Source organism: Dasypus novemcinctus, chromosome 2, assembly GCF_030445035.2.
Source record: "Dasypus novemcinctus isolate mDasNov1 chromosome 2, mDasNov1.1.hap2, whole genome shotgun sequence".
Taxonomy (NCBI): domain Eukaryota; kingdom Metazoa; phylum Chordata; class Mammalia; order Cingulata; family Dasypodidae; genus Dasypus; species Dasypus novemcinctus.
Window position 1 is genome coordinate 185,937,049 of NC_080674.1, and position 14,188 is coordinate 185,951,236.

The window sequence follows — 14,188 nt, forward strand, 5'->3', positions numbered from 1 at the left end:
ACATGGTAGCATCACCTAAATAATGGAGCACTGGAGCAGAATCTCCAAAGTATTCTGCAGAAAAGTAATCCTGTGAATTTTTTACCAAAAAAAAGAAGAAAGAAAGAAGAAAGAGAGGGAAGGAGGAAGAAAGGAAAGGTGCTTTCTGTGGTCAGATTTGGAAAAGTTCTCGTCCCACATTAAGTTTTGAAAGGTTCTGAGAATCCCTGGAATAAAGAAAGCTGTTTAACATGGATCCTTTCTTCTCCCAAAAGATCTATTAACATCTAAGCAAATACAGCCCTGGAAATGTTATAATATAAGGCATTTTCTTGCTAAAGTAAGGAGCAAATTGGGGATGTCTGTATCTTTGCTATTGTATAACATTGTTCTGGAAGTCCTAACTAGTTCAGTAAGACATGGGAAAGAAAAAGAAATAACAAATAGAGCTATTGAAAAAAGAAGACGGTATTTCTTTTTATATTTTTTTGTATAACCTTGAGGTGAGCCAGGCCTTTCTAAGTATGACTCTGAAGACAGAAGCTTCATTTGTTCCTAGCTGGCTACATTATAAAATAATAGAGTTAGCAGATAACACAACTAACAAAATTTAAATGTTGGGTTAATTATACACAGTATATAAAGTATACATGCAAGTTAATAATGATGATTATGCTGCTGCTGATAATGATGAAAAAGAGATGCTCTAGGAGAGGAAAAGGGAAAAAGACATATCCAAAGCCTCAATATTTTACATAGCTTTTGTCTCAGCAAATTTACTCTTTTCTTTCTAAATGAGGGTACTTACTTTCTCATCCTTTATAACCGAAGAAAGAAAGAAGCTATTAACGTATCTATCAATAGGGGATTGCAATAATATATTCTTTTATGACCATACAGTGGAATACTATGCAGTATTTCAAAGGATGGTAGAGAAGAATATATAATGACACAGAGGAACATTCACAATATATTACTGAGTTTTTAAAAAAACTGGTTACACTGCACAGGTAGTGTGCCCTCCTTTTTAATAAACACATCATATACAAAACATAGACAAGAAACTGCATGTGTATTTACCAAAACTTTAACAGTGGTGATAAGTAGGTAAAGGCTTGAGCAATTTTAATTGTCTTAGTGCATTTCTGTAATTTCTAAATTTCTAGCAGTGAAATTTCTTTGAATTGGAGAAAACATAATGAACAATGACCTAACACATTTTTAACTAAAGACTCCTCCTAATCTAAGTTTTTAAGCTACTAGTTTAAAAATGAATCAGTATTTTTGATTGCCATAGTTTTTATCTAACTGGTTAAAGATACTTTAGAGTTTGTAAAGTTCAAAATGCATTTTAAAATATGTAATTTAAAACAAAAAACCTATTTCAAAGTTGAATACTTTTCTCTTATACAAGGTAACTTTTTGGGGAGTGGGGGGTCCAAAAAAATCATAAAGAGATATCATCTCACACCCACTAGAATGGCTGAAAGCAGAATTGATAACCATTAGGGTACATCCATTTCTGATCATGGGTTTAAAATGCTTTTTTTCTAGTACTGGCCTTTGTGTCATTAAAATTGTATTGAATAGGGAGTGGGTGTAGCTCAGTGGTGAATGCTCTCCTCCCATGCATGAGGATCTGGGTTCAATCCCTGGCCCCAGTACCTCAGGAAAAAAAAGGGATTATGAAGAGTGGGTGTAGCTCAGTGGTTGGGTGCCTCTTTTCCATGTACAAGGTCCTGGGTTCAATCCCCAGTTATCTCCTAAAAAAAAAATTGTATTGACCATATGTAATAGTCAGGTTTGTATTACTCTGTTCAGGCACTGTTGTTTTAGATAAGTATAAATTTGTAAAAGCATAATAGCCACTTTATTTCCAGCATACTGGTGAGATTTGCAATGAACAATTACCATGTGATTTATTGTTGTTTTCAGGCAAGGAGTCATTCCTCCAGGTCTTACAGAAAATGAATTATGGAGAGCAAAGTACATCTATGATTCAGCTTTCCATCCTGACACTGGTGAAAAGATGATTTTGATAGGAAGAATGTCAGCTCAGGTTCCAATGAATATGACCATCACAGGTTGTATGATGACATTTTATAGGTAAGTTATGGGCGTGTAACCACAGAGTTCATTTTATATTACAGAAGCTTAAAGTACATTAGAAGTATGTAAATACTTTAGTGGCAATAAAATGTCACTTCACTTTTAGTTTCATTTGTAAAAATGTTGCAACTCTAAGTGTCTGTTGTACCTTTTCCCTCTGAATAGCACTGCCTTCATTGTTCAAAAGGAGGTTGAATTTTTTCCCTACATCTTAGGCCCAAAAGCAAATGAGGTGGAGAAAGAAAATAAAAAAGAGTCTCAGTATTAGCCAAAAGGAATGCTGATGCCAAGTACCAGAAATCTGTTGGCTTTTATAAAGGGTATTTATTTGGTGTAAAAGCCTGCAGTCCCAAGGCCATAAAAAGTCCAACTCAAGACCCTGTAAGAAGTGCTTTCTCACCAAAGTCAGCTGCCACGAGTTGAGCAAGACGGCCACCAATCCCTGCCCAGGTCTCCATCCGCTCCGGGTTCCACTTCCTCTTGAACTCCACGGCCCAGCCTCTTGAGGCTTCCTGCTTAAGTGATCCAGTAGTCCTCTCTCCTGGCATCGGGCTTGATTCTTCCCGGGCCTTCTATACCAGTGTTGGCATTCAGTGCTCGTCCCAATTTCAGCTGTAAGCTATCAGACAAAATGGCTCATCTCTCCCTGGGGCCTCGTCTGTTTGAGCCTCTCCTTTCTGTCACATGGCAGGATCAAAAAGACAGAGCTCCCTCTTCCTATGTCTGTATGTCCATTTATGTCAGACCCAGCAAGGGGGTGGGGACCCAACCTGAGTCATAGTCCAATCAAAAGCCCAAAACGATCTTATTAAATCGTCTAATCAAAGGCCCCTTGGCGGAATTTAATGCAATCAAAGGGTATCATACCCAGAGGAATAGATCAGTTTACAAACATAATCTTTCTCTTTTGGGGATTCATAAAATAATCTCAAACTGCCACAGTCTCTAAGCAAATTTTCTTTTTAATCCTGTCATCTAGATGCAGGGATAGACATAGATATATAGGATTATTCATGCAATTAGGAAGGACCAGGACAGCTTAGCCAACAAATGGCTTTTTTCCCCCAAAAGAAGAGGCCCAAAATTTATTGAGTGCCTCCTCTGTGCCAGGCCTTCTGCAGGTTTTATCTCACTTTGTCTTTACGTAACACCTCACAGCAACAGAGTTACACATGTGCTGAGCTTGGTATTATCCCTATCTAATAGATGAGGAAACCGAGGGTCAGAGAGGTTAAAACTCTGCCCAGCCACATACATGGCAAGTTGGGAGTCTGAACACAGTCTTGCCCCTGGAGTTCTCCCTTCTCCAGGATGCCTCCCCCTTTGATTCCCGGTGTTGATGCTTTCTGTTCACGGAGCCCCCAGGTCACAGTGAGGTTGGGGATGTGACGGTGCATTGTCCCGTTTCAGGACGACGCCCGCAGTGCTTTTCTGGCAGTGGATCAACCAGTCCTTCAACGCCATCGTCAATTATACCAACCGAAGCGGGGACGCGCCTCTCACTGTGAAGTAAGACCGTGAGCTTTCCCTGCCTTCCGCAGGTCTCCCATTTTCATCTGCTTTAGGGGCCAGAGTCTTCTGTTTTAAAAAAAAAAGTGTATTTGCAGCAATTGTTTTTTATTGTTCGGAATGTGATGTAGCCTATTTTCAAGTGAAGTGTCCCTTTTCCTCTCTATTGAGATAAGCGTCCTTTTCTCCAGCCCGGCTTCTCGGTCCTTACTCACACCGTTAGAGGGGCAGGGCAGGGCGTCGGATGCCTCTCGCATACGCACTCGCATGTGTGCGCAGCCACCGACATCAGAAGTGCCTGGGTCGACCCACTGTGGTCTCTGTAGAAATCAGGGGGAGACCTTTGGTCTGTGACTTTATATCTGACTTGTTCTTTTCATGTTTTTTTTTTTTTTAATTTTTATTAGAGAGATGGTAGGTTTACAGAAAAATTGAACAGAAAATAGAGTTCCCAGATACCCCCCTCTCATTTTTAAAAAAATTTATCTTATTTACTTGATTCTCCCCATGCCCTCGTTGTTTGCATTTGTTGTGTCTGTTTGTTGTGTGCTGGTCTTTTTTTTTTTTTTTTTTTTAAGGAGGCACCAAACCTGGGACCGCCCGTGTGGGAGGGAGGTACCTAATTGCCTGAGCCACCTCGGCTCCCTGCTTTGTTGTGCCTCTCCATGTGTTTCCTCGCTCTTTCTCTCGGTTGCATCATCTCACTGCACCATCTTGTTGCACCAGCTCGCTGTGCCAGCTGGTCATGTCAACTTGCTGTCTTGCTCATCATCTTTAGGAGGCACAGGGAACTGAACCTGGGACCTCCTGTGTGGTAGGCAGGAGCTCAATCACTTGAGCCTCATCTACTGCCCCCTTCCCATTGTTAAACCTTGCACTGGTGTGGTCCCTTTGTTACAAAATTGATAAAAGAATATTATTATGATTGTACTATTTGTCCATAGTTTTCATTAGGGTTCACTGTGTTGTACAGTCCCATGGTGTTTTACTTTTATTTTTATTTTTATTCTAGTAACATATATACACCCTAAAATTTCCCCTTTTATCCACATTCAAATGTGTAATTCAGTCCTGTTTATTAAATTCACAGTGTTGTGCTACAATGGCCGCCATCTATGACCAAAACCTTTCCATCACCTCAAACCGAAATTCTATACCAATCAAGCATTAATGCCCCATTCCCTACTCCCAAGCCAACCCCTGGAAACCTATACTCTAGTTTCTGACTCTCCAACTTTGCTTATTCTAATTATTTCATATCAGTGAAATCCTATAAATATTTGTCCATATCTGATTCAGTTTTAAATAGGTCATCTATGGAGCCCAAAAGAAAGTAAATAGATTAAAATTTTGCCTCCCACCAAAAAAATTTTAGATAGGCTAAAGAGTTCCAGTAACCAAAAATGTTAGCATTCCTCACATAACACTTAAAAGTACTTTTTTTCCAACTTTATTTTATTTGAGAAGTTTTGAGTTCATGAAACAATTTGCATGCCATGTAGGATGCCCATACATCACCCCACCACCAACACTACATTGTCGTGACACCTTTGTTACCAGTGATGGAAGCATATCATCATAATATTGCTGCAATCTATAGCCCATAGCTTATTTTTGGTGTACTAGTCACACAAAGCATCCCATTATTAACACCATGCATTAGTATTGTGTATTTGTCGTAGTTCCTGGGAGAACATTCTCATATTTGCAGTGCTAACCACAGTCCATCGTTCATCACGGGGTTCATCGTACTACATGATCCCCTGCCTCGTACCATCCATCTGAAGTGTCCCCTCGGTGGCTCAGTTTCATCACAGAAAAGTGCTTTTTTGTTGTGTTTGTTTTATCACTTAAAATTGCTTTTGACAGTCTGCATTCATCTACCTTCAGCATATAGAAAGAAGAGTACTAAAATCCGCAATCCATTTTATGCTATCCTTGGACTTAATTTTTTTTTAAGTAAGAGAATTGCTTTGCTTTATTGTATTTTGAAGGTGAACTTTTAGTACTTTCATGCAGTAAGACATCATTTCAAGGATGGCAGTGTTGTACCTTTACTCTCAGTGTATGTATTAATATTTTAAGGTCTTGTTTTATTAAGGAATATACTACAAACCTTTAACCCGCTGTGCATTTCCTACATCGTAGCTTCTGGCACCTCACACCTCCCTCCTTTGACTACCCTGAGCTCACATATCCAGTCCATCTACCCATTTGGGATTGTGGCCAGTAAAATATAAAGTCACATTTTCTGTGGGACCACTTGCTTGTGGACTCTCCATTCTTAATCGGGCTCTTACCGCTCCCCGCCTGGAGTTGCCTGGCATACCTCTGTGGTTTAGGCAATATTCTTTTTCTTTTTCAGTGAACTGGGAACAGCCTACGTTTCTGCAACAACTGGTGCTGTAGCAACAGCCCTAGGACTTAATGCATTAACCAAGGTATTCTGATTTTAATCTCTTCGGCAAAGCATCTTATTTTGTCCTCACCTGCTGGCTCTAGGTCCCTCTATTGTTTCTCAAGAGAGTCCAGTCCTATGGCTTTCTTTTCATAGTCATTATCATTACCTGCAGATGTTTTAAATAAAATGTTATTGAAGTATATCATTCGTACAAGAACATACATAAACAATAAATATATAGTAAAAGCTGTGAATTTACAAAACAAACGTGAATATCTTCATACAAGGCTCCCCTTCATCTCCCCAGCCCTCCCACCTTGCATTATTGTGAAACATTTGTTACAAACCATGAAAGAGCATCGTCAGAATATTACTGCTAACTCTGGCCAATATCTTACATTTGGTGTGTTTTTCCCTCAGCGCACCTGGTATTGGTATTACAGATTTGTTGTAGTTCGTGACAGAACGTTCTCATATTTGTCCTGTTAACCGCAGTCCATCTCCCACCACTGGAGCCCCTGTGTTGTACAGCCCATGCTTTCCACAGTCCCTCCAAAGTGTACCCTTAGTGGCTCTCATTTTCATCACAGAGTTTTGCTGTCATCATCTCAGTCCATTTTAGAACATGTCCATTACTCCAAATTTTTAAAAAAACATTACCCTTACATCTCCCTGTTGTCCCATAGAATTGATATAATGTCTTCCTTGCCTTTGTTGCAAAAATATTACAATATTACTGTTGACTACCATCCCTAAGTTAACTTAGTTGTGATTTTCCCATGTATCACCACATTCTCCACACTCTTTTACCTGCAGACTTTTAATGATATCTTCCAATAAGCTTGGAAAGGGAGCACCAAGACCCAGGCTGGTGCCTGCCCTGTGTAGTAAGTGCTAGCTGCTCACCACCCCAACAGCCCATCGGTGGCCGGGCAGTGGGCACTGTGCTCGGGCCACACCTCTCAAGACGGGGAGGAGCCAGCATCGGAACTCAGGGCAGTGGGGCTCCAGAGTCCACACTCCCTCAACCACGCTAAGCCGTGAAGATGGCTTTGATGTCTGCGTGGTCCCAGAGTGCCCAGGCTGAAAATGTAAGACTGCATTCTACATGCCTGCTAGTTTCTATATAGTAGGGCTCTGGCTTCTTTTCAGTTTTCATGAAGAAACAAATGTTTCCATTCACTAATACAGGACAAGCAAGGTCACATTTTGTAATTACCTTTCCTGCAGCACGTCTCACCGCTGATTGGACGTTTTGTCCCCTTTGCTGCCGTCGCTGCTGCTAATTGCATTAATATTCCCTTAATGAGGCAAAGGTAAGAGTAACGTGCACTTCTGGTAAGGCCGGAGCGCGGTTGGCAGGAGGGTCTCTTTTATAATAACTCGCCTTTTTGAATCTGGGTTTTTAAATATATTTTAATATTACAAATGAAACTGTATGAGGTCTGGGATTTCCTTTAAAATAATCTGGGATGGGGACGGTGAGGAAGGGGATGCGTTCATGGGTGGGCCCAGACTAGCCATGGGTTGCTAAGTTTTGAAGCAGGGTTATGGGTACGTGGGAGTTGAGCGTAGTCTCTCTACTTCTGCGTGATAAAAAGTTTAAAATAGACATCGTAAATCTTGCATTTAGTCATGCTAGGCCTAGGTAAGGAAGGTCTGTGCAAAGAAAATGTGCTCTCTAAATTAGGTTATTTTTCTTTCCCCAGAATTTTCTTTTTGCGTTTAAAATAACATTAATCTGTATCTTTAGAAGTATTTTTTAGAACTGGCAAAAAATAAAGGAGAAGAAAGTATGAGTAAAAGCATTTTGGAATGGATAACGAAAAACAGAGTAAAAATAGGAGTTATAATTATAGCATTAGTAACTAGAGTTAATAAACATCCAATCGCACCACATACAAGTAACTCCTTCTATGCCAGTATAGTTATTTACTTATAATGCCATGTATCCTGTATACTTCTCATTTGGAAAGTTGCTCAAATTTGCACATGAGCATAGGAATTAGCTCTATCTTTATGTTGATATGAATCATATCATTGAAACAGATACACCTTTTACAAAAAGTTTCCTGGTGTCATATGACTTTTGTGTTTATCTATCACAGGAGGATTTAACTTGCCCATGGTATTAAAAAATAGACTTGTCCTTGCCAAAAATGACACTTGAGTGAGTATTTGGATTAAGTAGGGACTTGATTTTTCCCAACATAGTAATATTTCAAGCCACTTCGTAAAGGCATTTGTGAACGTTTTGCATGTGTTTTGCTCCACAGGGAACTCAAAGTCGGCATTCCCATCACAGATGAAAATGGGAATCGCTTGGGCGAATCAGCAAATGCTGCAAAACAAGCCATCACGCAAGTTGTCGTCTCCAGGATTCTCATGGCGGCCCCTGGCATGGGTGAGTTGAACTCTGCCATCCGTTCTTTTATTCAGTAAATACTTAAATACATGCTGAACAACCTTCTGTGCATTAGTGTACAAAACAAACAAACAAGATTCACCCCACCTAGTGGAATTTACATCCCAGTGGGGAAGCCAGTAAATAAAATAAGCAACTAAAATACAATTAGTCCTCATGGTTTGCAGATTCCATGTTTGCGATTTCACCTACTCACTAAAATGTATCAGTAATCCTAAAATCAATACTCGCAGCACTTCCACAGTCATTTGCAGACATGGGCAGAGTGGTGAAAAATTTGAATCACCAACACACCCATTCCCAGCTGAGGTTGAGCTTTCAGCTCTCATACTATAAATAAGCATTCGCTCTATGACATATTTAGTGCCACGTTTTTCTTTCTTTTCTTTTTCTTTTGGTGATTAAAATGCCCTCCAAGTGTAGTGCTGAAGTGCTGTCTAGTGTTCCTAAATGCAAAAGGCTGTGCTGTGCCTTTTACAGAGAAGAATCCATGTGTTAGATAAACTTCATTCAGGCACAAATTATAGTGCTGTTGGCCGTGAGTTCAGAGTTAATGAATCAACACTCTGTATTCAATAAGGTGTCTTTAAACAGAAATATATATGTGACAAAGTTACATATCGATCGGTTTACAAAGATGTTGTGATCAGAGGCTCATAGGAACCTAGCCTGTATTTTCCCTAGGAACAGTGGTTCAGTGTTTGTGGTGGCCTTATGGAACATAACTACTGCAAATAATGAGAGCCAGCTGTATGTGGATGGTGGTAAGGGCTAAAGAGAGAAGGAGGGACAGGGAACCCTGCAGAGTGTGGGTGGCCCTGCAGATGTGTGGAGCTGTCAGCTTTTAGTCTGAGAGGGAGGGCGCCATGGAGGGTTTCAAGCAGGGAAGCAGCGTACTCCAGCTTGTGCTTTGACTGCTTGACTCCAGCTGCTGTGGGGAGAATAGACTGCTGGGGAAATGGGAGCCGATGAGATGGCATGAGCCTGGTTAGGAAGCTGTTGTAGTACGCTGGGCATGACGTGAGGGTGAATTGGCCAAGGTGGCAGGTGGCAGTGGAGGGGGTTGAGAATTTGAAGTGAGGATTGGATCTTTCTAAATCTCAAAAAGAAATTTCCAGAGTCCTTGGGTAGGAATAATTTCTACTGAAAATTTTTGTATCCATTGGGCACCCTTTGGACACAGACCAAGTTGGGACAATTGGTGCAACTATTATTAAATGTATACCAGGGAAGCAGATGTAGCTCAGTGTTTGAGCTCCTGCTTCCATGTATGAAGTCCTGGGTTCAAGCCCTGTTACTGCTGGGAAAAATGTATACCAGGCTGCTACTCAGTTTTGTCCAGAGGGCTACGAGTCTGCATGATCAAACTCAGACAAATCTACCTGGGTTTTAGTTCTTCTGAGAATGTCCAGTCCTTTCTTAGAACTGCACAGAGCTACCCTCAGACTAGGGGCCGAGAGAATGTTCTCAGATTTACTTAGAAATCAGAGCACCCCAGCATTATACTGCTCTTCACAGAAGGAAAAACAAATACAGGAACTGGTGTGTTTCATTTCATTGTCTACATCAAACAAAAGCAGCATGTGCCAACTAAAAGGAACTCCTCAAATGAAGGATACTTAATTGTTTTCATGTTTTCCCATTAATTTTTTTATGCAGTTTTGTTTTTTAACAACATACCAACGATTAAACTCATATATGGAAAGCAGGTACTCAAACCACTGAGCTACACCTGCTCCCCGTTTTTTGCAGTTTTTGAATCCTTTTTGTCACCGTGAACACTCATTAGCAGACAAGTAAGAGTAGACACCAAAAGTTGAAGAAAAAAGCATGTGGGTAACTTCAAGGCCATCATAGCGCATTCCTTCCCATTGGGAAGACCGCCGTCGTGCGACTTCACAGAGGAGCTTCTGGGCACACTCGTGGGACCCCACGTGCCGTCCAGGGATGTAGTGTGCAGGACTAGCCCGCTGTCACTGGGCTGTGAGCAGTCTGTGACCCCACCCCCCCTGCTGACCCTCGGCTCTTCTGAAAAGAGCACAGCTAATAATAATATTGAGTTGCAACTCCTACCCCGGGTTTGCTTTCACTTCTGGTTTTTTCCATTTCGAAATGCTTTGCTCTTCTAGAGTTCAGCCAGTCCAACAAATCCATGTGGTCTCAGAAAGAAGACGTCCTGCCTGCATGGTTGCCTTTAATCATCACAGCATTTGTTCCCCATTTTACAGATAAGGAAAACTGAGGCTCAGAGAAGTTAGGTAACTTTTCCAAGATCACCTAGCTAGCAAATGGTCCAGCCCGATTTAGAGCCGGATCTGCCTGGCGCAGGCCAGGATTCTTTATACATAACCTACGTGTGATGGATGACCCGGGAATTGGCATTTGTTTGATTTAGTACAGGAAGGAAAAAGTTCCTGATGTTTACACTGCTGCATGTCTAAAGTTAAATGTGAAGTTCTCTTCAAGATTATAAGACTTTGTGGCTGGCAAGAGGCATCACATTATGTTTCAAAAATCTAGAAAATGAGCACAATGGATTTTTTTTAATACTAAAGCATTTTAAAGAATTATTGCAAGTAGTTTTTACTCTGCCAGTATGAAAATAGGCTAAAAGTGGCATAAGCCTTTTGTCAAATTGTTGAAGGGGAAAATCTGAGCTGAAAATAGGCATCAAATAAAGGTTTAAGTGGATTTATCTTTCCTTCCAGCCATCCCGCCGTTTATCATGAACACTTTGGAAAAGAAAGCCTTTTTAAAGGTAAGCCCCAGTTCTATTTGTCATCTTTCTTTCCTTTCAATTCCTTTTTAGACTTTAAACTCTGCAGAATATTTCCTGCATGAATAGTGAGTAAAGACCTTGAAGGCCAGTCTTTCTTGGGCACTTATCTTGAAAATAAAAAAAAGGTTCCCAAGAACATTGTATCTCTCATCTCAGAGATTTAAAAAGCTCTCCTCCATGAAAGCTGCTGCCCATTTTTGTTGAAAGTGTATAATTCAGTTACACATTTGTCTTACTTATCAATCGGATGCCTTACTGACTACAGGTGAAGAGATGCTGTGGTTTTGGAATGATGTGTTTATAAGTCACTTTCCTTACCATCAAGAAAGAAAAAGCCATTTGAGTAGTAGTATTGTGGTACATTGAAGTAGAGTCCCAGTGTATTTTTATTTGATAATAGTATCTAATAATTCATCAGTCTTAACTAATTAATCTGTTATGAATTCATTTTCTTTTTTTTTAATATGCAGTATATTTATGTTAAAAGAAATGCAACAGAAAAAAAGACCCTAGTTAAGCTTATCAAAGTACTACTGTAGGCGTCTTTGGGTAGCTGAAATATGGGTTATTTTTTCTACATTCATTTCTTCCTATTTTTCTTTTTTTTTTTTCCCTTTCTATTTTTTATTTTTAAAGATACTTATACAAATGTCACATAAAAAATATAGGGGACTCCCATATGCCCCACTCCCCGAATTCATTTTCAAGGTCTGAAAATATTGCAGGACTAAATGATAATCAAGAAATTTCACTGCGCTAGCTGCATTCTTTCAGCACTGATTTCTGTAGGTTCCGTGATTTAATGCACTAGGATTTATAATATTATTTATCCTTACCTCTTGTGGGACGGGGTGACTCATTGGGCTCATGTTGTTTTGTAAACCGATCTCATTCAATCTGCCGGAAGCGGGTCGGGGTCCTTGCTGGAGGCGCAGGTGTGTTATGGGAGGATGGCAGCTCTCTTAGCAAATTGTTTGGGGTCATAGAAACAGAACTCTAACACTGAGGGCAACACTAGAAAGTTTTGGGGAAAAAGGAGAGACCGGGGACATAGTCCATAGATCAAACACTTCCTAAATAATTTCAGTTATCTGTAGAATTCTACATGTCCCATCCAACAACTTTGTTGATAGACCTATCTGCTTCCTATAGACCCCAAAAAGAAAAGCTAAAGCTACTACTAAGTGAAAAGTGAGCAAACGCTCTCAGTGCAATTATATTCTTAGAGGAGTTAACAAAATATGGTATGACAAGAATGTCCCTCTGTGAACTAGAACAAATGTACATCACTATTGCAAGGTGGTAAAATGTGGAGAAGCATGGGAAAAATAAAATTAATGTAACCTTTAGATGATAGTTAACAGCAGTACTTTAATATCCTTGCATCAATGCCAAAGATATACTGTGTGAGCAGTAGGGAGGTATGGATACAATAATGTACGTTGTGGACCATAGTTAGTGGTAAGAGTCTGATGATCTTATCTCCTAATCTGTAACAAATGTTCCACAACAATGTAGTATATTGGTGGAGGTGTGTTGTATGGGAATTCTGCTCATGTGCATGATAGTTTTGTAAATTCACAACTTCTCTAATAAAAACACATTTAGAAGAAGAAAGCATGGTGATGTGAAGCCACAGTGCTGTGGAGCACTGACATGCAGGACGGATCCAGGTTGTTACATGTCAATTTGCCAACTCCGCTCTCTTTAGCATCCTCCTCATATTCTTTCTCAGAAGCTGTGGGGACATGGGGGAGTTCTATTCCGTGAGCTGCAATTTTTGGAACTGCTGCCTCTAGCAATCGGACAGACCAATATGCAACTTGCAGTAGAGGGTCACAGTGGCTGAACTGTCCCGTTGCTCCTTGGAGAGTTTCCCAGGGGCAAGCCACCCCTCCGGGAAGCTGCACCCTCGGGAGCCCGCGGTTCCCTGCCCACCTTCTCTGTAGATTTCTGACAGCCTAACTCATAGTGTTAAACAAAATACTTTTTTCAAAAATATTAATCAGTTACTTATATTTGAAGAGTAAATTTATTGGTATAGACCAAAACCTAATCATGACCTCATTTGACATTTTGCCCACTTCAGTAGGCTCTGACTTTGAGGATTCATGAAAAGTTTTGCCAAAGTCTCTTTTCTGGTGCCAAGTTGAGTAACGATGGCTAACTGTTTCAAGTTTTGAAAGGACTCATTTATGTACCAAAACAGTTACTGTCTCTTAAAATTATCAAATTATGTAATCATCTGGAATTCGCACATTTGACATCTCATGATTTTCAGATAATCTGAAGAAAGAAAATTCGATCGGCTTTCCTCTGTCCCTTGGGAAGTGAGTTAAGCTTTGAGGGAGAAAACTTAGAAAAGGAATCTGGAATGGGGACTGCTGGCATCACTCTCCAGAACACTGTTAATACGTGGCAGCTCAAGTGGACGCACTGACTTGGTGCCTGTGTTGTTCTCTGCTGGGTCGTGTGTGTGTGTGTGTGTGCGCACACATGCATTTAGTTTTATTGTAACAAAGCAACTTGTCTACTTTTGGCATTTAAGACTGAGCATCATTTTTCCTTTCCAGTGAAACAAAAAGAAAATTTTTGAACAAACAGGAACAAAATTACAATAGAGAATGTCAATTCCCAATCAGAATCCTACAGGTTCTGCTGATTCTCCCATCAGTGGCAAGTCTCAAGTTATTAGGAAAAATCTTTATTTTAAAAGTCTCCTCTGAACAGAAGACATATTTGGGCATTTTGCTCCATTTCCTTGCTATGAGAGGTGGGAATTGCTGTAGATATAGCCCGGCACTTTCTTACATGAAGAAACTGGATGAGGGAGCAGATGTGGCTCAAGCAGTTGAGCTCCTGCCTCCCACACAGGAGGTCCTGGGTTCAGTTCCCAGTGCCTCCTGAAATAAAAACACAAACAAACGACAAGCAAAACAAAAAACTCGGGGAAGCCGATGTGGCTCAGTGGTTAAGCACCAGCTTC

The 14,188-nt window shown here is 40.4% G+C and overlaps 1 protein-coding gene across 1 annotated transcript in view; it reads left to right on the top strand.

Annotated features, from left to right (window-relative positions):
• Positions 1 to 14,188, top strand: part of SFXN1 (sideroflexin 1) — a 48,793-nt gene that overhangs the window by 22,596 nt on the left and 12,009 nt on the right. Inside the window, exons 3-8 of the mRNA XM_004449001.4 lie at positions 1,915 to 2,085; positions 3,499 to 3,597; positions 5,963 to 6,038; positions 7,229 to 7,314; positions 8,275 to 8,402; positions 11,132 to 11,181. Coding sequence (XP_004449058.2) covers positions 1,915 to 2,085; positions 3,499 to 3,597; positions 5,963 to 6,038; positions 7,229 to 7,314; positions 8,275 to 8,402; positions 11,132 to 11,181 — 610 coding nt within the window. The remainder of the gene's footprint in view (positions 1 to 1,914; positions 2,086 to 3,498; positions 3,598 to 5,962; positions 6,039 to 7,228; positions 7,315 to 8,274; positions 8,403 to 11,131; positions 11,182 to 14,188) is intronic.